Consider the following 23,512-nt stretch of genomic DNA (forward strand, 5'->3'; position numbering starts at 1 on the left):
CCTTAATTGGTTTCCATTATCTTCCACTCTGCTCACCACTCTCTCTACTCAGCCTAACTAGCTCCACCTGTCTCTGCTCTGCTCTGCTCTAATTACTCTGCCAGCTGCGCTGCATTACCCACTAACCTCTCCCAGTATGTAAAGCCCTGTCTTTCAGCTCTCCTTTGTCAGATCGTCTGCAAAGCTCACACCCGGAACCTGTTTGCTCGCGCTTCTGGCTGACTCTTGTTTTGTGACCACGGACCTGCCTGAATCTTGGCTACTCTTCTGCCCCTGAAAACCAGACCTGCTTTCTGCTGTAACGACTCCTGACTACTCTTCAATCCCGGACTTCCGGACCACCCACCACCGGCATCACAGGACGCTTCGCTGCCACTGGGGGGGGGGACAGACACAGCACGTTCCCGGCTACCCCTGGAACCCCTGGAGCCTTCATTCACTCCCTACTTCCCTTTTCCCTTAAGTTTAATAAACTTTCTGGTGTGACGCAATTGTGGTCCTCTGGTCGTCTGTCTGAACCGTGACAGTCAACGACTCTCTGTCCGCAGGATTAATCCGCCCGTCTTCATCTCCTGCTGGTGCTGGCTTCTTCTTTGTGGGGAAGAAAGACGGATCTCTTCGCCCCTGCATCGACTACAGGGGACTCAACGACATCACGGTGAAGAACCGTTACCCTCTGCCTCTGCTCACCTCTGCCTTTGAGTTGCTCCAGGGAGCCACTGTTTTTACCAAGTTGGATCTCAGAAACGCTTACCACCTAGTGCGGATCCGGGAGGGAGATGAATGGAAAACCGCTTTCAATACACCAACAGGCCACTACGAGTATCTGGTTATGCCTTTTGGCCTCACCAATGCTCCTGCTGTGTTCCAGGCTCTAGTGAATGACGTGCTGCGGGACATGTTAAATAAGTTTGTCTTCGTTTACCTGGATGACATCTTAATATACTCCAGAAACCTGTCTGAACACACCCGCCATGTCCAGCAAGTCCTTCACCGTCTCCTGGAGAATTCCCTCTACGCCAAGGCGGAGAAATGTGAGTTTCACGTCAAGACAGTGGCCTTCCTGGGGTACATCGTGGCAGAGGGAAGTATCCAAATGGATCCTGCCAAGATATCAGCAGTCACTTCATGGCCCGTTCCGGAGAACAGAAAGAAGCTGCAACAGTTTCTGGGGTTTGCTAACTTCTATAGGAAGTTTATCCGGAACTACAGTACCGTTGCTGCTCCTCTCACTGCTCTAACCAGCACCAAGCAACCCTTCACCTGGACCCCAGCAGCCGACAAAGCCTTCAGTACCCTCAAGGTAAGGTTCACCTCCGCTCCCATCCTCCAGATGCCTGATGTGGACCGGCAGTTCATTGTGGAGGTGGACGCCTCGGATGTGGGAGTCGGTGCTGTGATTTCTCAGTGGGCTGCGGAGGATAGGAAGCTCCATCCCTGTGCCTTTTTCTCACGTCGGTTGTCCCCCTCTGAGTGCAATTACGACATAGGGAACCGAGAGCTGCTGGCTGTGAAGCTTGCCCTGGAGGAGTGGCGTCACTGGCTGGAGGGGTCCACTGTTCCATTCCTCGTTTGGACCGACCATAAGAACTTGGAGTACATCCGCACGGCCAAACGGTTGAACTCCAGGCAGTCCCGCTGGGCCCTGTTCTTCACCAGGTTTAACTTTACTCTGTCATACCGGCCTGGGTCACGCAACACCAAGCCAGACGCCCTCTCCCGTCAATTCCAGAAGGATGACACCCCCTCCAAGGATCCTGTGTCGATTCTGCCAAGTCCCTGCATCGTAGCAGCTCTGACCTGGGACGTTGAGGAACAGGTGCTGGAAGCTCTCCGTAACCAGCCAGGTCCCAGCGCTTGCCCAGCTGACCGCCTCTTTGTCCCCGAAAACCTGAGGTCCCAGGTCATTCAGTGGGGACATGACTCCCGCCTAGCTTGTCACCCTGGCTCCACCCGCACTTACAACCTGCTCACCCAGAGGTTCTGGTGGCCCTCTCTGAGAAGAGATGTACGGGAATTCGTCCAAGCCTGCCCCATCTGCAACCAACACAAGTCATCCTGCCAGCCCCCAGCCGGATTGCTGCAGCCCCTGCCTGTGCCCACACGTCCCTGGTCTCACATCGCCCTTGACTTTGTCACGGGGCTGCCCCCTTCAAGTGGCATGACCGTCATTCTCACCATAGTTGACCGATTCAGCAAGATGGCACACTTCGTTCCCCTCCCCAAGCTCCCAACCGCCAAGGAGACCGCCCAGGTGGTCCTGGAACACGTCTTCCGGATCCACGGACTGCCAAGGGATGTAGTTTCTGACCGTGGCCCACAATTCTCCTCCGCCTTTTGGAAGGAGTTCTGTCACCTGCTGGGAGCCACAGTCAGTCTGACTTCCGGATTCCATCCCCAATCCAATGGGCAATCAGAGCGGGCAAATCAGGAGCTCGAGAAGGCACTGCGATGCATGACATCCCGCAACCCCCACTCCTGGTCGCAGCAATTGACATGGGTGGAGTACGCACACAATTCCCTGACCTGCTCTGCCATCGGTATGTCCCCCTTCCAATGTGTCTATGGATACCAGCCTCCTCTATTCGCCAGCCAGGAGGGGGAGGTTACTTGCCCATCTGCACTTGCTTTTGCCCGTCGATGTCGCCGCACCTGGTCACAAGCCCGAGCCACACTCCTCAGATCCGTTGCCAGCTACACTACCGGGGCCAACCGTCGGAGAACTCCTGCTCCCACCTACCATGTTGGTCAAAGGGTATGGTTGTCATCAAAGGACCTGCCACTCAGGGTGGAGTCGCGAAAGCTGGCACCTCGGTTCCTTGGCCCATTCCCTATCGTAAGAGTGATTAGTCCAACTGCTGTCCGGCTCCAACTGCCTAATTCCATGAGGGTGCACCCCACTTTCCATGTGTCCAAGATTAAGCCCATTCATGAGAGTCCGCTGGTCCCTGCTGCGCCTTCTCCTCCTCCTCCACGGCTCGTCGATGGTGGTCTGGTTTACACCGTCCGCCGCCTGCTTCGGTCCAGACGGAGGGGTAGGGGTCTCCAGTACCTCGTTGACTGGGAGGGCTATGGACCTGAGGAAAGAACCTGGGTGCCGGCTTGTCGGATTGTGGATCGGACCCTCATCACCGCCTTCCACCAACGGAATCCTGATCAACCTGCAATCCGTAGGGGCCGCCCCAGAGGGGTCCCTAACCGTCCTGCCCGCTCGGCTTCCTGTCCTGTGCCTGACCCTGTTTCGGGACCTGTCCCGTCTCCCGACCACGACCCTCCGGCTTCCTCCGAGGATGAGGACGTTCACTCGGACCGTTCGGAGGAGTTCTAGCCCTCCGCCGGCTCCCCTCCTCCCACCCGGCATGGTGCTGCTCTTGGGACTTCTGGGGCCGTCCCTTGGGGGGGGGGTTCTGTCATGAGCCCTCTCACTCCACCGGGTTACCACCTTAATTGGTTTCCATTATCTTCCACTCTGCTCACCACTCTCTCTACTCAGCCTAACTAGCTCCACCTGTCTCTGCTCTGCTCTGCTCTAATTACTCTGCCAGCTGCGCTGCATTACCCACTAACCTCTCCCAGTATGTAAAGCCCTGTCTTTCAGCTCTCCTTTGTCAGATCGTCTGCAAAGCTCACACCCGGAACCTGTTTGCTCGCGCTTCTGGCTGACTCTTGTTTTGTGACCACGGACCTGCCTGAATCTTGGCTACTCTTCTGCCCCTGAAAACCAGACCTGCTTTCTGCTGTAACGACTCCTGACTACTCTTCAATCCCGGACTTCCGGACCACCCACCACCGGCATCACAGGACGCTTCGCTGCCACTGGGGGGGGGGACAGACACAGCACGTTCCCGGCTACCCCTGGAACCCCTGGAGCCTTCATTCACTCCCTACTTCCCTTTTCCCTTAAGTTTAATAAACTTTCTGGTGTGACGCAATTGTGGTCCTCTGGTCGTCTGTCTGAACCGTGACAATTGTAGATCAAAAAACAAATTGTTCAGCTGATACATTTTTTTGCCTACACTATTAAGGGACAGCTGAATTGACCACGTAAATTTACAAATGTACATACTGTAATTACACTTATACATAGCCATATTATACTGTTCTTCATACTATCCATCCTGCACATACACTTATTCTTACTACTCTTATAATGTTACTGTTTCTGCACTACAATGGTACTGTTACCACACTGTACTGTACATATCTGTCTATATGGTTCATACGGAATAGCCATATTTATTCTGTTTTTCTCATATGTTCTGTTAATACACTGCATATATCTATATTATTCTTACTACTACTACTGTATATTGTTAATGCTACTACATTGCACATATCTGTACATGTTGTTCATACATTGCTCATATTACACAGCCATATTTATTCTGCTCTTATAAGGTAACTGCTAATACACTGCATATATTTATATCTATTTTATATTACTCTAATCCACCTTCTGTAAACCAACTTTCTATACTTTATATTTTTTGGGGCAAAGTCATGGAATATCAGGGAATTTTGTAGTAGTTTAAAATTTAGCCAAAATACATTAATACAAACATATTTCCACACAAAATTGGTGCATCTGGTTATTAGCTTTACAGCTTGCTTGAGTAGCCCAACTGTGTTTATCCAATGTCTATATTTATTCACCTCTCGCTCTACAAAAAGTAAAAGACTCTTGACTGCTATGCGGGTGCTCTGAAATCATTGGTCGGTATACTGTACTACTCATTATATAGTAAGTCATGGAAATTCAGGTTTTTTGTCAGGGAAAAGTCATAGAATTTTACATTAACTTTACATTGACCTGATTGTACTTGTACTCTGCACAATGACAATAAAGTTGAATTTAATCTAATCTAAATTATTATTTAATGCCTGTAGTGCTGCTTTGTATTAGCATACCTTTGCTGTATGTTTTATATGTATGGACAAACCCCTGTTTAAAGCAATCACAAACATACAATATTTCGATTGATATTGATACACAGGTGTGTGTTGTGCTTAATTCATCAATTCATCTTCAACTGCCATTTAGAGAGCATATTTTTGACATATGTTGTTAATCAAAAGTTCTTAAACCATATACAAACCATTAAGACATCCATATTTTGATTGATTATTATACACAGAGGTGTGCTGTGCTGAAATAAAACCAATTTCACTTATTTTGATGCACAAGAAATCTCCAGAAATGTCCGTTCAGAGAGCATATTTTTGACAGATGTTGACCAACAAAAGTTCTTAAATCATACACAAACTCAAAGATCGTAATTCTTGATTTCGCTTGCAAACTGATGGTTTTATGTGTTTACTAAACAAAGATTATGGAAATTAAACACCACTTTTCTATCAAAAAGCTTGTTGTAAAAGGCATAACTTGTTAGATTTAAGAACTAGGTTCGCTAGCTCTGTGTGTTATGAGCAAAGAATCTTTGGTTATGAGTCCCATAGAACAACACTGCCATCTACTGGATTAGAAAGTGTCAGCAGGCTACTTGTGGATCTGGGTTAACCTGACAATAGCCAGATGAATGTCGTTCCGCTTAGCTCCGCCTAGCTTCACTCACATCCATCTGGGACCTCTTCCATTGATAGTGATTTCTGCAACCGACTTTATGGTTCAGCCAATCAGGACGCAGGGCGGGAGTTTCATAGATGTGACATAGCGTAGAAGCGACTGTGAGACTGTTATTAGCGTCACGGGTTGGCTTCGATGTGAGTGGTTGAAGTAGCACGTCAATAGATGACGGACAAGTGACTTATTCAATCATATGCAAGCATTTTTTGATTAGGCCCAGCCTTCTGAAGCAACACTTCAATGGATCGGTTCCAGATGGATGAGTGGAGCTAGGCGGAGCGAAATTCATCTGGCTTTTGTCAGGTTAGATCTGGGTGGCATCTCTGCGCAAAGTTTGTCTCAAAAATACGTTATCCACAACCGCTGATCCACAAATGCGAAAACGAAAACTGTGTGTGCTAGTGATCCACAAATGCAAAATTAGATTTCACAAAGGCAATTTTCAGTTTTACAAATGCCATTTCATTTACAAATACACATCTACAATTGTGAAAACCAATTTACAAGTTAGAAATATGATTGTTTTATTTGTAGATATCAAAACACACATGCAAATCAAGAAATATTTGTGGATCCCCCTCTGCGCATATACAAATATTATTGAGACAAATTTAGCTCCATAGATGACGGCTGTCTCTTCAGCACTGCGGGGGACATATCCCCCACGTCCAGCCGAGGCCTACTGGTTAGCGCTTCGGACTTGTAACCGGAGGGTTGCAGGTTCAAAACCTGACCAGTAGGAATGGCTGAAGTGCCCTTGAGCAAGGCACCTAACCCCTCACTGCTCCCCGAGCACCGCTGTAGCAGGCAGCTCACTGCCAATGGAGCAGTATCAGACTTATATTCTGACTAGAATTGAGTATGACTACGTCAGGCAAATATACTGTAGCCTATGTGTAATGACTGATTATTAGTTATTCATCAAGATATAAACTCTGTGATCTGATTGTTTCTATGCAAAAATACTCAGACATCATCATGTGTTTGTTTTCCAACACCCCAAACAACATTATCTGAGACACATCCTTGATTCTTGAAAGGGATTCTTTAATAATCATCTTTGCCATGCAACCAATTACAAAAACTCCATTAACATCAAAATGCTGTGATTTACCCTCAACCGTTAAAAGGCAGGGTGGATTAGATCAGGGGTTCCCAAACTTTTCCACGACAAGGCCCCCCAAATACCACTAGGTTCTGGCCAAAGACCCCCTTGATGTGTTATTAAACCCATCGACAATACTACGGCAAATGTAAAAATACATTAAGCTAATCCTAATAATTATTTTAGCCACAAGCACTTCGCGATGGAGCATACAGTGTGTAAAAATTGTATTTGGGGCTTTCTGCTATATGAGAGCTATCACTCTACTATTATTCCCAGTCATTATCATGGGAAATATAATGTTCAGATATGCCTCACATTATTATAATGGCATTGTATAACAACCCTCATAGTAATAGGTATATTTTACATTTTCCAAATATTTTTTATTTATTTATTTATTGTATTTGTTGCTTTTATTTTTCCTTCCAACTTGCTGAGGCCCCCCTGGCACCCCCTTGCGGCCCCCCAGGGGGCCCCGGCCCCCACTTTGAAAACCACTGGATTAGATCATTTGCAATGAGCACACAGACACACAGAAAAATTGACCGCCGCCATTTTATCTCTGCCATCTCAAATGTGACAGCGGGATTTTTTATTTCCCTCTTCCCAGACTGCCACTGAGCAGGCTACTGGCGGTCAGAGACACTCTGAGCCGCTGCCGCTATCCTCCTCTTTTATTTTCCCCCTGCTGGCTCATATGGTCTCGGCCCACGCAGTATGTCGCTGGACCGGACCAGAGAGGACCTGGTCCCAGACACACCAGATGCCCCTCCAGGCCTGCCGGGGTCCACCATGAGGGACTCCATGGCACTAACAGGCCTCGCTGTGGGGCTCCTCGGGGACCGGAGCGAGGCGGAGGTGGAGCTCTCGTAGCGGGAAGTGGGCCTGAGGCTCTTGTCTGTGACAGCGAGCTGGGAGGAGATCGACAGCGAGGTCGGCTTGGCTTTTGGCTCCAGATGGCTCTTGAATTTATTGTCATCGTCGAACTTGTAAGTGGATGGCCCTTTGGGGGGTTCGAACTTGTCTAGCCCGTGCAGTCCTCCAGGGCTGCAGTCCTCCCTCGACTGCCCGCCATCTCCTTCTCCTCCCTGCTCGGGTTTCTTGGGCTTGTTCTGTGATGACACACACACACACGTACACACACGTACACACACACACACACACACACACACACACACAAAACATCAAAAAAGCAGCAAAAGAAAAATCAACTCTGACCTCTAGACAACAGAAGGAAATGGAATAGAAATCAAATCAGGGGTGAATCGCAAATCGTTACCTCCTTGTCACTCCCTGATGAAGACGAAGAGGAGGAGGAGGAGTCCTGAGGAAGAAAAAAAGGAAGAGGAGAAATGTTACTTTGCGATCAATGTTCACTTTTCCTGTCTTCCTCACAGTGCTGAGAAAGAATGGCGAATGACCTGTCATGGTAGATATAACACGATCAATATAATAACCCACCTAAAGCTTTTAATGTCTCGCATAACCAAAAAGGGCATTTTGAAATGCCTAGACCTCAGATGACACTAGCTATTTTCCTTCATCTCACGTATAATTCATCACCAACCCGGAAAGAACCAAGTTAATATTGCATTTTGGATGATTAATGTAATCCATAGATAGGCCTACTCTTTCTCTTACAGTAAATTAAACACTTAAAAATTGACAAAGACAATTATACACTAGTGAAGAAAAAAAGAAAATTGTGACAGGGCAATTTAATTAGTCTAATTTTATGAGTGTCATAAGCCTATTAGTAACCGCTTACCTTCTTATCCTTGTCCTTCTGCTTTTTATCCTCTCCACTGTCAGAGTCCTGGAAGTGAGTGAAGGACAGATAATAGCCATTGAGAGAGCATAAAAGTGAGAAGATCTGCTCATTATCTCGGATGCAAGTGACAGCAGTGTAGAACATGAAATTTCAATGGTCTCTGCCCAAAGAAATGTCAGCCACTACCCTTGTGCAGATAACCTTTACACAGACATTTGATCATGGTGCTGTCTGTGACGGGTAGACTGGGCCGAAATCACATTGCAGAATGTCAAGTCGCATGCTATGTGTCACCAACATCAACATCAACATTAAGCTTTTTGTATTCAGAACACTGGACATGCGTAACGTATATGATCTGTATACACATGTATGGTCTTTTATCTGACTTTGATTGCTCTTTCCAGAAATACCTTCTTGTCTTTCTTTTTCTTGTCTTTCTTCTTGTCTTTCTTCTTGTCTTTCTTCTTATCTTTCTTCTTGTCTTTCTTCTTGTCTTTCTTCTTATCTTTCTTCTTGTCTTTCTTCTTGTCTTTCTTCTTATCTTTCTTTTTCTTTTTGTCTTTCTTCTTTTTCTTCTTGTCATCATCACTATCAGAGGAAGATGAGCTAGACGAAGAGGAGGAGGAGGAGGAGTCCTACAATAGACACACACACACACACACACATACATGATTTTCACACACATACAGACCATGAATTTAATTAATGTATATATCTGTGACTGAACGCATGTATGGTTATGTATGGAGGAATGAATGCATATTTATAACTGAATGTATGGAGATTTATGAATGGTTAAATTAATGTTTATGTATGACTGAATGCATGGATGCTTATGGAAGTAGGAACGAGTGCTTGTAAGGTATGGGAGAACAGAAGAATGTAGAAAGGATGGCTTTTTAAAGGAAGTATAGAAAATGGTAATTCTGAGTAGCCCTAACATTTACTGTACATTTGCCTTTTAATTGTTTTGAACCCTGTGCTTGTTGTGTGTCTCTGTGGTAGCTCTTGCAGCTCTTTCCCTGCATGTGTCCAAAACAAATTTATCCTTGGGGAGACAAATAAAGATACTTTGACTTTGACAAACACACACATACATAAAATATTGCCTGTATTGCTATTGTGTTTTACTGTATTACTCAAGTGCAGAGAATGTATATATGTTTCTGATAGGATCACAGTCTCCATAGCAAATACACATATGATCTGAAATACCCTTCAGGGCCAAAGTAAATAATAACAATAATGATGATGATAATAATTAATCATTATCCATCAACTATGTCATTTTATATCATAGTCATTTCATATTCCAATCCTAAAGAGACCACTAAAACTGGACACTGAACTCTAGACAAGATAGGTGTCAATCTAATTTGAGCTGAATGCCAGGGAATGAATCATATGTGGTAATCCTTGAAAATAAATTCCCACTTCGAACTTCACTGGACTACATGATTGGAACTGTCTTAATCCACAGTGAGGTGCATGCATATTTGTGGTGCAGGCTTAATGAGAGACAGTGGGGAGAACAGTCAAGACTAGAGTAATTTAGGTGCATATTACTTGATAGGGATGGGAAGCAGAGGGTGTGTGTGTGTGTGTGTGTGTGTGTGTGTGTGTGTGTGTGTTCTTCTTGGTTCATAACCAAGAGAAAAGGGGGTGAAGATTACCTACCTTAATGTTTAAACAGCTTTTCTGAATGACACTGTTAAACATCCCCTTCTACCCACAGCAATAACAGAGACTATCTACACGTTTCCTCCTATTTTATTCATTTTCTCTCCTAAGAAAAGGCTATTGAGCTATGCACTATTAAAGAATGTTTTATCTTTGAGACACATGAGAGACACTTAGTCATGCCAACCTTTTTCACCTTCTTCTTCTTCTTCTTCTTCTTTTTGTCTTTCTTCTTCTTTTTCTTCTTCTTATCGCAGTCACTGTCGGAGGAGGAAGACGAGGAGCTATCGGAGGAAGAGGAGGAGGAACTGGAATCCTGAGAAGGCAAAAGCAAGTCACAGACAGAGGCTTTAGCAGAAGTAATTACAGGTGGGATCCCAGTGAGGTGTGTGTGTGTGTGTGTGTGTGTGTGTGTGCGTCTGTGTCTACGTCTGCATGCCTATCTGTGTCTGTATCATTGTTTGTCCTTACACTATATATACATCTGTGTGTCAAGGAGATATACTGGTTTATTTCATCATAATTTAATAAGCCAATATGATTTGAGGCAAGAGATGACAAGACAACTCTGTACCAGATGGCAATCTGTGTCAATCACCTGATGGCAAAATGGAACCTAAAATATCTATAAATGGAGTACATCTGTGAAATGCCATCTGCTGCACTGGAGAAGGTAACCTTTTCATGTACAGTACATTTCAGCAATCTCGCAGGTAGACTCAGACATAATGAAGTGGATTTGTTTTCAATGGAGCACAGAAGGTTACTGTTAGTCTCACATAGAGGCCAATCCGCCCTTCATGATTGTCATTGTGTTTTTTTTAGGTTGAAAAAGTTGGGGTTTAGGTGGCGAACGGCGATTCAGCTGTATGATAATTTTGGAGGATGCAGTTTGTGGTTTCTTATCCTGTATTCAATTAAACACAAAGGGGCTTATGTTATGTTTGGGTGGGACACAATGTGTCTCTACTGGTTTGTGACCATCGCAGATATAATCTATTTGTCTGCTGTGCCGTGCATGTTGTCTAATAAGCAAATCAGTCTGTGCCCCAAGGGTGTCGGTGAAAAACAAGAAGTGTGGTAAGGTGAATTGATCGCACGTTACGTCACTGACAAAGAAAAACCTGGTCTATAGTAAAAGGTAAATTTATTTCGAGAGCGCATTATCAAAAAAATCTAGCTTATGTTCAGCCCAGCAACGAGTCCCTCGTGTGCTTGACTGAATGGCATTAGTATTTTTATTTGCTCATGTTATTTGGAGGTTATACACACACACACACACCCACACACACACACACAACTGTTTCAGCAAAGTACGCTTTGGTGGAACCCTGCTGTTGCCTAGATTGGCAAGAATGGGAGCAGATTTTTTCTGCAGAGATGCATTCACTCGTCATCATAAAAGCAGCATACCATGGCTTTTAAGTCATGTTCTTCAGACCATGCGTTTTAATTTGTCAAAATAGGGCCCAAAGGTGTTTCTATTTAAACAAATATTATATTACTATTATGTAAGAGATAATGTATAGAACGCCGGTCATTATTGGGAAAATAAGTCCCGACAGGGCAAACCAGACCCCAACGCGCAGCGGAGTTGTTCCGCCCTGAAGGGACTTATTTTCCCAATAATGACCGGCGTTCTATACATTATCCCGCTTATTACACGGCCACTTGCCAAAATGAATTTAGTCTACATAGCCTAGCCTATTTGTTACTGTTCATCGTGGCATTTGCTGAAATAGTTCGCAACAACACTCTGAACTTGAATCAAACATTCTTTAGAACACAGCTGATCAACCGTCTGCTTTCACTTTTGAATGAAGTTCCAGTCCTTGCGTAGGGATATGAAATACCTGAATTAGAAGCACAAACTCCGTTGCCATTGACAGCGGTCATTATTTTTTTTCAGAGGTCATTTCCCAAGAAATAATGACCGCTAGAACTTTGGGAAATCCTATTCAAGTCAACGGAGCGTTCTACTTGCCTTGTGAAGAGCCGTGTAATAAATTATTATAATACATATGATTTGTTAGGGAACTGTTTAACTGCATAATTTAAATTAGTTAACTTATAAGGTACAAAATGTATCACGAACCTTCTTGTCTTTCTTTTTCTTGTCTTTCTTTTTCTTGTCTTTCTTTTTCTTCTTTTTCTTCTTCTTGTCATCCTCACTGTCTGAAGAGGATGAGGAGCTGTCTGAAGATGACGAGGAACTGGAGGAATCCTAAGACACACACACACACACACACACACACACACACACACACACACAGAGATACAGATACACACACTTTTTTTCTATTTCTTTACCTTCTACAAATAATCGACTAGTTAATTTCGGTCAGAAAATGACTTGTGATCTATATTGGTGGGCCTACATGCAGGATTGTGTAAACATGTTCGTCCATCAAACTGTGAGAGTTCAAATGGGAATTATGTGATGCCACAGAAGCAAAATCATACATCATATGGACATTGATTTGTTTTTCTATAGCAGACAGGCCCAGCTTTCATAGAGTACTGGTGATCTAATGCTGCATTTACTTTTTTATCTTTCTTTTTCTTGTCCTTCTTCTTTTTCTTCTTGTCTTTCTTCTTCTTCTTCTTCTTCTTCTTCTTCTTGTCATCATCACTGTCTGAAGATGAGGAGCTGCAACCCTGAGGCAAACACATGCAGACACACAGAGAAGAGAGAGAGAGAGAGAGAGAGAGATATGTTACTTCTGTCATGCATTATGCAAGAGGGAATATAATTTATATGTTTCCCTTCCAACCATCCACACACACACACACACACACACACACTGAACACAAAACTTGAGAAAGTAAACATCAGTTTGGGTTGGCGTGGTTCGTCATATACACATATTTATATTACCTTCTTCACCTTCTTCTTCTTCTTCTTCTTCCTTTTCTTCTTCTTCTTCTTCTTCTTTTTCTTGTCATCATCACTGTCCGATGAAGACGAGGAGGAACCTGACCCCTTTGGAATCACAATGGAATTTGATGTACACTTGTACGCTGATGAATGAGTTAATTGATGAATACAGTTTCTCTCATCCAACTTTGCTCCAACAACAACAAGAAACAGTGTCAGCAAATCTGTTTTTGAGCATCTGTTTTTGTTTTGTTTTGTTTTTTATAAACTGCATATCAGCATAACCATACAAAATTAAAAATATATATATAATTTGTCATTGTAAGTCACTTTGGACAGAAGTGTCAGTAAAATGAATGGATATAAATGTAAAATTTCACCTGCTGTGAGATTTAGTTATCTCAAAGTAGTTTTCATTCAATCGAGTGTAATAAATTACCTTCTTCTTCTTCTTCTTCTTCGTTTTCTTGTCTTTCTTCTTTTTTTTCTTCTTTTTGTCGTCATCGCTGTCTGAAGAAGATGAGCTGTCTGATGAGGAAGAGGAGCTGGAATCCTGAGGAGCAAACACACACACACACACACACACACACACACACACAGACGCACCAAAGCATTTTCTTTAGAAGCTCTTCACATCAGAAGTTATTGTAGTAGGGTAGAGAATATCAATCACATTTGAAAACATTAAAAACGTATTTCAAGACAGTAGATGAATAGAAATGAACTCAATAAGTAGACTTTATTTACAGCAAGCTACCTTTTGCATTTGAAAGTAACACTGAATTAGTTTGTAAAGTCCTACTTTTTTCTTTTTCTTCTTTTCCTTTTTGTCATCCTCACTGTCTGATGAAGATGAAGAGGAGCTGTCAGAGGAAGAGGAGGAAGATCCAGAATCCTGTGAAAGAAGAAACCAAAGACAGTACAATTACATCTACACACATATTACACAGGAGACAATTAGGAAAACAAATGCTTGAATGTCTTGTTTGTATACAAATGAACACATTACATTTTCAACAACTGTCTGGAGTGATGTCGGTCAAGGCCTCCCGAGAAGCCATTGTTATTGATTTTTCAGTGACATGGGCCAATGGCAATGAAATAAAATGTCAGGCTTTTACACAAATGTAACTCATGTTCCCAGTTTCTTTGCCAGCGGGCAACCCGAGGTGTCTGTCTGTCTACCTGTTAGTCTGGCTACCGGAGGACTTCTCCTAAACTTGACAAGATGCAGGGAAAACTGCAAAACCGAGTCGAAGCTGACACATTCTGAGTTCAAAAAACTATAAATCACAAGATTTGACATTAGTGACCTTTTTCTTTTTCTTCTTCTTCTCCTTTTTCTTTTCCTTTTTCTCCCCCTCCGGTCCCTCTCCTTCATCATCACTCATGTGTCCGTCATCGTCCTTCACACAGGAGAAGGCATCGCTTCCAGACGGGAAGTCTGTTCACAGGGTTAGAAAGAGTGAATACAGTACTAGCAACATGCTCAAGACTGAAGCTCAGTATGGTACTAGTTGACATTAGCATTAAATGCATGAAGGAACATACAGGAAAATGATGGAGAAACATGTTTTGGATCTCCCATCACTCAAATATTGCAACTTTTTAAAAAACAAATCTCACAGGCTTGCAAACTCGGATATCCAGTTTTGGCTACTATCCAGACAAAAGCATCTAGTGATTACTGCATCTAGAGATAACTTCATAATGCACTCCAGTCAAAGGTATGGTAAATGATGCTTTTAGAATGCCCACTGAGACATCCAAGTGATTTAGGGTCATGGTTCCTTTTTTGTCACACGCATTCAGTTATGGGCGACTGCCCTTTCTTATATCATAACCTTGTCTCTGCTGACAAGCAAAATTTACTGGACCGGCCTTTGGTAAAATATGAGCACCTATTAAAAGACTCACCCACAGTGGAGGAAACACCAATCACACTGTCCTCTTCGATTTTCTCCTTGCCCTCCTCGGTCTCCTGAGTCTGTTTGAAAATAACACAGAAAACTCCAGTGTAAAGTTGTGTCATATTCCAGACTGCAGACCTTAAAAGGGGGGTTTATTACCATCTTAGATATAAAAATCCAGATTTATCAACACAATCCACTGCGTGACAACTGTAATACCAGCGAGGATGAAAGGTCATTATTTCAAAAGTTAAAGCCCTGGCCTCGTTTTGATGGCTCTGAGTAGTACAACTGAGTTCCAGAACTATGAGTTCTTTTCTTTTTGCCATTATAAAGTATCAGCGCATCTGCTTAAATTTTAAATTCAATTGACTAAGTTGTCAGGCACATCAAACATAATATCTGAATTTCTAGGCCCAAATTTCCCAAATAGGTGCTGCAGTCTTAGTGGATTGAGGTGGTCCGAACTGCAATAACAATGTTGAAACGTCTGTGTGGGCCTGTCTTCACAGAGACATTGACAACAAGGGACAGTGGCTGTCAGTTGCAGTGCATTGTTCAGTAGTACACGCGTAGGTGTGAGCAAATCGGGCTGGAACAGAGTTGCCAAGGACTTGGCTGCCTTTGTTACACCTACTGCAGAGAACGACTACAGTACATAAAGCTTTAGTTCAGATTAAGTGTGTTGGCTTTCGGGGTTACAGTGTTAAAATATCATGTGGCAAGTGTGCCTTGATTGAATGAGAAAGACAGTGGTAGTCAGAGACAGAGAAACAAGATTTCTAGAGACAGAGAAACAAGATGTTACACATATCAAGTGTTGCTATAAATGCCAAAAAGAACAAAGTGTAATACCATGAGCAAACATAGCACAGTGTCTTTGTTTAATAAAAACAACTGATGAAAAAGTATTAAAAAATGTGTGGATGATCTGATTTTAATAACTTAATGCACTGCCTTCTTTTCAGATGGACTGTCATGGAGATGGAAAGACAGAGTTTAATTAGATATTTGTGGTATGCTATACTACCTTAGGTTATTGTGAGATGAAGTGGTGCATATTCATTCTAAAAAAAGATTAGCACATTCAATAAAACCCAGTCATGTCATCTTATTGTGTTGACGTGTGTTATGCCACAACACATTGGCATTAATGAACTCAGTCAAAGGACCAAGATGACTTGACTGGGTTATGTTGAGTGCTCGAATATGTTCTAAAGTGAAGTTAATGATTGAATAGCTTCATGTAACATATGCACACTGTGTATATCTAAACAGTTTTTCAGTTTACCACCCACTATGTAGACTTACTGATAAACTAAAACTTCTATTTCAACATGCCACCCCTCTCCCAGATCTCTCCACACCGATCTCCACCACTACCAGTCAAATGCCATATTTTTATTTATATTGTAAACGTGCTAATGGTGTGGGTGCTTGCGTTTCTTTAGGAATATGCCGTCTTGGTTTGTATAGAAATGAATATTAAGTGACACATACACGTAAGAGGTTGGACATACGGGACAGTTGGTAATATGTGACGTTCCGATACAGTTCAAGGTGTAATCTGCTTTTTTTAGGTTTCTCTATACAATTTGTTCTAAGTCCACCCTCTTCTCTCATTAAATGCAAACTAAGACAAAACAGTGTATGTGTAAGGAATTGGTCTCACAAATGTACCTTATTCTTCTCATCTTTCTTGTCCTTTTTACCCTTTGTCTTCTTCTTCTTCTTCTTCTTCTTCTTCTTCTTCTTCTTCTCATCCTCACTGGAGCTGTCTGAAGATGAGCTGCTGGAATCCTGCAAGGCAGAAAAAAACATTCATGTAGGACCCAGACCTGTGTTGCTTCACTTCTCTGATATTGGCTCTGAAATAGGTGATTGTCTGTTTTCAGGAGCTTGTGTGCTTTATCACTGCCAAAGGAGAAATTATTATTTCTCTGTGTTCAGTCTTAGTATGTCACATGTATTTGGGGAAACAAAACAATGCAAACATAGCAAATTCTGTCCGTGCCCTAAATTAAATCACTAACAGTTGTTAGGATGGGTTGTTTTTTTATATATTTGTTAAAATATTGTAAAACAATATTATGATCTTTGAAGTTCTACATCAGAAATAGCCATCACCTTCTTCTTCTTCATATTCTTCTTCTTCTTTTTCTTCTTTTTCTTCTTCTTCTTTTTCTTCTCATCCTCACTAGAACTGTCTGAGGAACTATCAGAGGAAGAACTGCTGGAGCTGGAATCCTGGTGGAATGCAAATGTGTAAGCGACAAACGCGGACCATAGTTAGATACACATGTACCATCCAAACTTTTGTTCGTTTTTTTACCTTCTTCTTCTTCTTCTTTTTAGATTTGTCTTTCTTCTTCTTTTTCTTTTTGTCTTTCTTCTTCTTCTTCTTCTTCTTCTTCTTCTCATCCTCACTCTCCGATGATGAACCAGATCCCTTCAAAACACAGACTTTTATCAGCCAATTACAATATCCCAATTCTGAGGATCACAGGAGAACCAAGATGATCAAAGTTCTTTTGCACATGCTCATTTTGGATTTTATTGAATCTTAAGAGCGCTTTTGATATTTCAGAGGAGCAAAGCTCCTCTTCAAAATGTCGAGGGAGGAACTTACATCTAACTTATCATCTTTACACTTCTTCATCAGCTCCTCATCCTGTCCTTCAGTAAAGGGAACAGCCATATCGGTGACAAGTCCTGCAAGAAAAGTGCACCAACAGAGATAAGAAACCTACAAACAATTTACAAATAAAAACATTTCTACCTTATCTTCCAGTACTGGTAGAGGAAGGAAGCTACAGAAGAAGGCTTTATTTTGTGTGATATTGTTTTTGACCAAAAATATTTGGTTTCATTTGGTTTGCTTTCATTTTTCTTTATTCTTGCATGTGGCTTCCATTTTCCACTGCTGTTGCTATAAATCCATTGCCTTCCTGGATTTTAAAAAAGTGTACAGTTTTTACAGTCATGTTTACAGAGTTTTTAAAAAGTCATGAATCATATACAGTATGTCGCCTATCCTCCCAGTATGTTCTCAAAGGGCTGGAGCAAAGACCTCCCGCCAGAGGGATATGAAAGATAATGAATCAGTGATTTGTGTCACATTCAACAATATGAGAGAACCTCCCTAAATGAAAATTGAGTCATGACATTAGTCATGTGATAAAGGTTGTTTGTTTTTCAAACCTCGCATACTTTTTTGTACTGAAAAAGTAGTGTTGTTAGCCATGTTCTTTGTCATAGCACTTGAAATGAGCATATCATTTACAGTGAATTAAAGAAGCAGCAATTTTCCAGCACCCTGATGAAATTTCCCGACTAGCTGGTATGGAAAACAGAGACTGTTTGAACTTCAAATGCCTTTGTGATATGCTGCATTGAACATATTTTACTCTCAGTGTGGTATGTTTGAATGCATTTGTTCACCCAGTCAACTGACACGCTTTATTCTGGCAGATAGGGGGGGGGGAAGGCATTTCCTTTACATAAAATGAATACATATTTACATATTTGAGTTGTACTATATAGCAAATGCCCTATAGCTAATTTATAATTCACATTCACATTTTTTGAACAAAAATAATGTATTATAACATGAGCTGTGATATGCTCATCCTCTGAGTGGTCACACTGGATACTAGTAAATCCATTTAAGACAAGATTGCAGGCTGGCAGATCTTGATTCTCTACTGAAAGATATAATATAAAGATATTATTCAATTGATTTGTTTTGTAACAGTCAGTCTGAAGAAACCCATCTGTGTGATCAGTGGGCTCAGTATTCACCTCCACATTTGGTATTGGCATTGGTGGAGGTTTCCACTCTCTGGGTTATGTTATGGTTGCACATATATGTGTTGGTCGGCTAGCAGCAAATCAATCAGAGCGTAGAAGTCCCAGAAAATTGGATGAATGGTAAACAAGGATGACATTACATTAGACTTGAAACAGACCTCCCAGATTTCCATTTGTGTGATTCCACAACCCGCCGTAGAACACATTCAAAGACCAGCCTATAATGAGAGCGGCTGGCTCAATGTTACTACACATTGATTTAAGACAGCAACAACAACATGTAATGAGCTCCCTCACCTGACTCAGATAAGGCAGCATTGCCTGCAGTCTTTTTCTTTGACTTCTCTTTCTTCTTCTTCTTCTTCTTCTTCTCCTTTTCATCCTGAAATGAAGAAAGAGTGAGGCCTTAGGAGAGTGCACAAAGCAGGCTTTAATTTATCGCAGTGCAGCAAGGCAACGGTGGCTCATTTGTGCTAGCTGCCTGTCTGCCACAAACAAATACAAACAAACCAACAAAGCAAAGAAATGTTAATGTGGATCATAAACGAGAAAGCTTGTCAGCCAAAAGCTGCTTTTCGCTCACTATGTCATCCGACGCCCACATACCTCTGTACACACAGGCCAAGCATGCACGAGAGAGAAAGCAGGTTAATGAACTTAGACATGCGAGATTACACACAGCACTCACATCACAAAGGCAGTGCCTGCAAACATACCACACACGTTACACATGGACATAAGCAACACGCTCACACACACACACACACACACACACACACACACACACAGGTGCTTGAAACATATACAAATCAACATACAAAGGTGTACTCATGCACACACACACACACACACACACATACACATTCAAAGGTGTATACAGTGCTACACACATACAAATGGAAACACCATTCAAATGAAATAAATCTCTCTCTCTCTCTCTCTCATTTTCTGTGGAGTGTGCTGTGAGCCTGGCACTGGGCTCTTTGTTAACACCCCACCAGGGATGTTGTGCAGCAAGGATGCTGACTGGGTGTGAAGTTTATACAGGGAGGGGGACTAATCAAACGCCGCAGATTCCACACCACCGAGGTGTGTCTTGCACAGACAAATGTGGCTGCATTTCGCCTCATACTGCACCAAACCCAAGGGAACCCAAGGGCTGTGCTATACTGACAGGGGTGGAGAACGTGTTTGGTTCCTCTTTAGAACCGGCTGTATGGGGCTCAATTTAACACAGCACCAAACTGAAGAGAAAACTGTCCAAACCTATGCTCCATTTAGTCAACATGTTTAATATTTAACAGCCTTACCTCACTGTCGCTATCTGAGGAGCTACTTGAAGATGATGATGAGGAGGATGATGAGGATGAAGAAGAGGAAGATGATGAAGATGAACTTGAAGATGAAGCCTGTGAAATAAGGATAGAAAGAGACCTTTTTTTAACCCTGCATAGTCAAGGGAGGGCTTGCAAGAGCATGCACAAATACCATGTGTTTAGATACCACATTCCATTACCTTAAGTGTCACACACTGCCTTGCCCTACACTGATTCAGCTTTTTTAATGACAAGAAACACCTATTTGCTATAACTCTGACCTAAGGGTGTGGAGCCCTCATGCAACACACATAAACACACACACACAAACACACACGCACACACTCCCTGAAAGAAAAACAAAAAGTGCACTGCGAATTGAGTTTTCCTGAGTCTCCCTCAATCACAAACCAGACTCCTTTGTGCTAAAGAGGTTGGGTTTATCAGGGTCCTTTCACTTGTCAAGATGGAACTGAGCTTACATCAATGGCTCAGTAGTTTTGGATTGTGCAGAAGTGTGTGTGTGTGTGTGTGTGTGTGTGTGTGTGTGTGTGTGTGTGTGTGTGTGTGTGTGTGAGAGAGAGATAGAGAGAGAGAGAGGGACAGAGAGAGAGTGAGAGAGAGAGAGAGAGACGGAGACAGAGAGTCTGCGGATCTCCATCTGTGACAGCACACGAACAGAGCACCCACTTCCTTGTCTGACAGGAGCTCATTGTGGGTACCTTGCGCTTCTTAGCCTTCTTCTTTAGCTTCTTCTTTTTCGTCTTCTTATTCTCCTTGTCCTCATCCTCGCTGTCAGATGATGACAGGGAGCTGTCCATCGAATAGAACTCCTAACATACAGAAAAGCAGGCATGTTTTTTTAGCTTATTTTTGGGGGTTTTACCTTCACGTAATTACAATAGCACAGATATTGACAGGACATGAATGGGAGAGAGAGAGATAGGAGTATGCTCAGGAAATGCTTGCAGGTTGGAATCAAACCTGGTTACATATGGGCTCTTAGACCCAGGAAGACACACATGTTGTATGGATGCTTCTGCTTACGCCACAGTGCCTCCCAGCATGCATGCTTTTAATTTGCATTAGGGACTCAACAGACTTATTATAGCAAAATGCTAATGCTGGTTGTTCAGGTTTTGCTTGCTATGGTGGTTTCCAGAATGTGGAAAGGAAGATAAAAACCTGCAGAAACAGAGCAGCTTAAAGTAGGCTAACAGTGAGTCATTCAGAAAGTTCATTCATCATTGGTCTCTCACCCAGTTGAGTACGATTGGACACAGACGCACACCAAACCAAACATTTGACGAACACCTAGCAGAGAAACTCATGGGAGTGTGTAATTGCAAGACCTGTTTTGATGCAGTTCACTTACGATCTCTATCTAACTCTCTCTCTTCCTCACACACAGTGGAGGTCACACAGTGCACAACTGACTACCTGAACTTCTGTATGGACATTGTTGTTCCCACCAGAACTGTACGCTGCTTTCCCAATAACAAGCCTTGGATAACCAGCAATGTCAAGACCCTTCCTAATAGGAAAAAGATGGCGTACAGAGAGGGGGACATGGCAGAGCTGAGGCGCGTGCAAGGGGAACTCAAAGTCAAGCTGAAGGAGGCTAAGGAGGACTACAGAAGGAAGGTGGAACAGATGTTGCAGGAAAACAACATGAAGGAGGCATGGGACGGCATGAAGATGATCACTGGCCTGAAGAAGAGCAGCAGCTCTGTGGAGGGGGACCTGGACAGGGCGAACCAGTTGAACCACTTCTACAACAGGTTTGACTGCCCTGCTCCAGCTCCAATGGGAGTGGTCTGTCCACCACCCCCAGCTGACTCAGGCACTGCTCTTGTTTGCATGCCTGCCCTACCCCCACCGCCCAGTCTCTCCTGCTCTGCATCCCGGTGACACTCAACGACCTAAGCCACCATCACCTCACGCCCTGCCCCCACCTGACGCCTCCTTGCCTGTGCCTGTCGAGGCGTCCACGACTCTGGCAGCCTTGACAGGGACATCAAGGAGGTGGTCATCCCCCAGCCTCCACCACCACACCCCCTCAATACCAGTGCAACACTCACCTCCACTATCACAGGCTATCGTACCCCCACCATCACTGGATATTGCACCCCTCCCCCACATGGCGATCACGAACAATGAGGCGACAATGACCTCAGTCAACAGTCATCAGACACACAGATCCCAGATGCACCCCTCCCCCTCCCCTCCCCTTATACCCCCCATCATCACAGCAAATCAAGTGAGAGCTCAACTAAAGAAAGTGCACACGAATAAGGCAGCGGGGCCTGACAGACTGTGTCCAAGGCTACTCAAGGCCTGTGCTGCTGAACTGGGGGAGCCACTGAAGCACATTTTCAATCTGAGTCTACGCCTTGGACAAGTTCCAACACTGTGGAAGACATCATGTCTCACCCCTGTCCCTAAAAAGCCACATCCTAGTGAGCTTAATGACTACAGACCTGTCGCTCTAACATTGCATGTGATGAAGACAATGGAGCGATTGGTCTTAGGTATGCTCAGACCTCAGTTTGCATACCAGGAGAAAGTGGGCGTGGACGATGCCATCACTTATCTTCTACACAGGACACATTCTCACCTAGACAAGGTTCTTTGATTTCTCAAGTGCTTTTAACACCATCCAACCCCTCAGACTGGGAGACAAGCTCTTGCAGATGGGTGTGGACGCTCACCTGGTAACCTGGATTACAGACTACCTGACTGAGCGACCACAGTTCGTCAGACTGAAGAACTGTCTCTCTGACACTGTGTGATCAGCAGTACCGGAGCGCCACAGGGAACTGTGCTCTCTCCAGTCCTGTTCACCCTGTACACATCTGACTTCTGCTACAACACTGAGTCATGCCACATGCAGAAGTTTTCTGACGATACTGCAATTGTGGGGTGTATCAGGAACGGGCAGGAGGAGGAGTACAGGAGCCTGGTGGAGGACTTTGTGCAATGGTGCAAACTCAATCATCTCCAACTCAACACTTCAAAGACCAAGGAGATGGTGGTGGATTTCCGCAGGTCTTAGCCCACTCTGCTACCAGTCTCCATTGATGGGGTCAATGTCGAGGTGGTAAGCACCTACAAGTACCTGGGTCTCCACCTTGACAATAAACTGGACTGGTCAGCCAACACTGACACACTCTACAAGAAAGGGCAGAGCAGGCTGTACTTCCTGAGGAGGCTGCGCTCCTTCAATGTGTGCAGCAAGCTCCTCAGGATGTTCTACCAGTCTGTTGTTGCCAGCGTCCTCTTCTATGCAGTGGTATGTTGGGGAGGAAGCACAAAGAAGAAGGATGCGGGGCGACTTGACAGGCTGGTAAGGAAAGCTGGCTCTGTAGTGGGAGCTGAACTGGAGTGCATCACTTCAATATCTGACAAAAGGACCCTGAACAAACTGATCAACATCTTGGATCATCCACTCC

General features: G+C 43.6%; 1 protein-coding gene across 2 annotated transcripts in view; it reads right to left on the bottom strand.

Moving 5' to 3' along the window:
• Positions 1-6,610: 6,610 nt before the first annotated feature.
• Positions 6,611-23,512, bottom strand: part of LOC143121709 (uncharacterized) — a 20,171-nt gene continuing 3,269 nt past the window's right edge. The window contains exons 3-21 of one of the 2 annotated variants that reach the window (XM_076282255.1): positions 20,783-20,893; positions 20,055-20,153; positions 19,042-19,126; positions 17,564-17,646; positions 17,267-17,383; positions 17,062-17,181; positions 16,615-16,734; positions 14,942-15,011; positions 14,338-14,468; positions 13,827-13,919; positions 13,464-13,577; positions 13,025-13,129; positions 12,691-12,804; positions 12,242-12,370; positions 10,343-10,462; positions 8,877-9,101; positions 8,461-8,508; positions 7,972-8,016; positions 6,611-7,804 (exon numbers count right to left, since the gene is read on the bottom strand). In XM_076282255.1, the coding sequence (XP_076138370.1) occupies positions 7,367-7,804; positions 7,972-8,016; positions 8,461-8,508; positions 8,877-9,101; positions 10,343-10,462; positions 12,242-12,370; positions 12,691-12,804; positions 13,025-13,129; positions 13,464-13,577; positions 13,827-13,919; positions 14,338-14,468; positions 14,942-15,011; positions 16,615-16,734; positions 17,062-17,181; positions 17,267-17,383; positions 17,564-17,646; positions 19,042-19,126; positions 20,055-20,153; positions 20,783-20,893 (2,367 nt within the window). In that variant the 3' untranslated portion in view covers positions 6,611-7,366. Of the gene's footprint in view, positions 7,805-7,971; positions 8,017-8,460; positions 8,509-8,876; positions 9,102-10,333; positions 10,463-12,241; positions 12,371-12,690; positions 12,805-13,024; positions 13,130-13,463; positions 13,578-13,826; positions 13,920-14,337; positions 14,469-14,941; positions 15,012-16,614; positions 16,735-17,061; positions 17,182-17,266; positions 17,384-17,563; positions 17,647-19,041; positions 19,127-20,054; positions 20,154-20,782; positions 20,894-23,512 lie in introns of both variants that reach the window. The other variant, XM_076282254.1, reaches the window with a different exon arrangement.

This window comes from Alosa pseudoharengus, unplaced genomic scaffold (genome assembly GCF_046254945.1).
Source record: "Alosa pseudoharengus isolate Yale_2024_CS ecotype anadromous, Long Island Sound unplaced genomic scaffold, YU_APseudo_1.1 YU_APseudo_1.1_scf_13, whole genome shotgun sequence".
Classification (NCBI taxonomy): Eukaryota; Metazoa; Chordata; class Actinopteri; order Clupeiformes; family Clupeidae; genus Alosa; species Alosa pseudoharengus.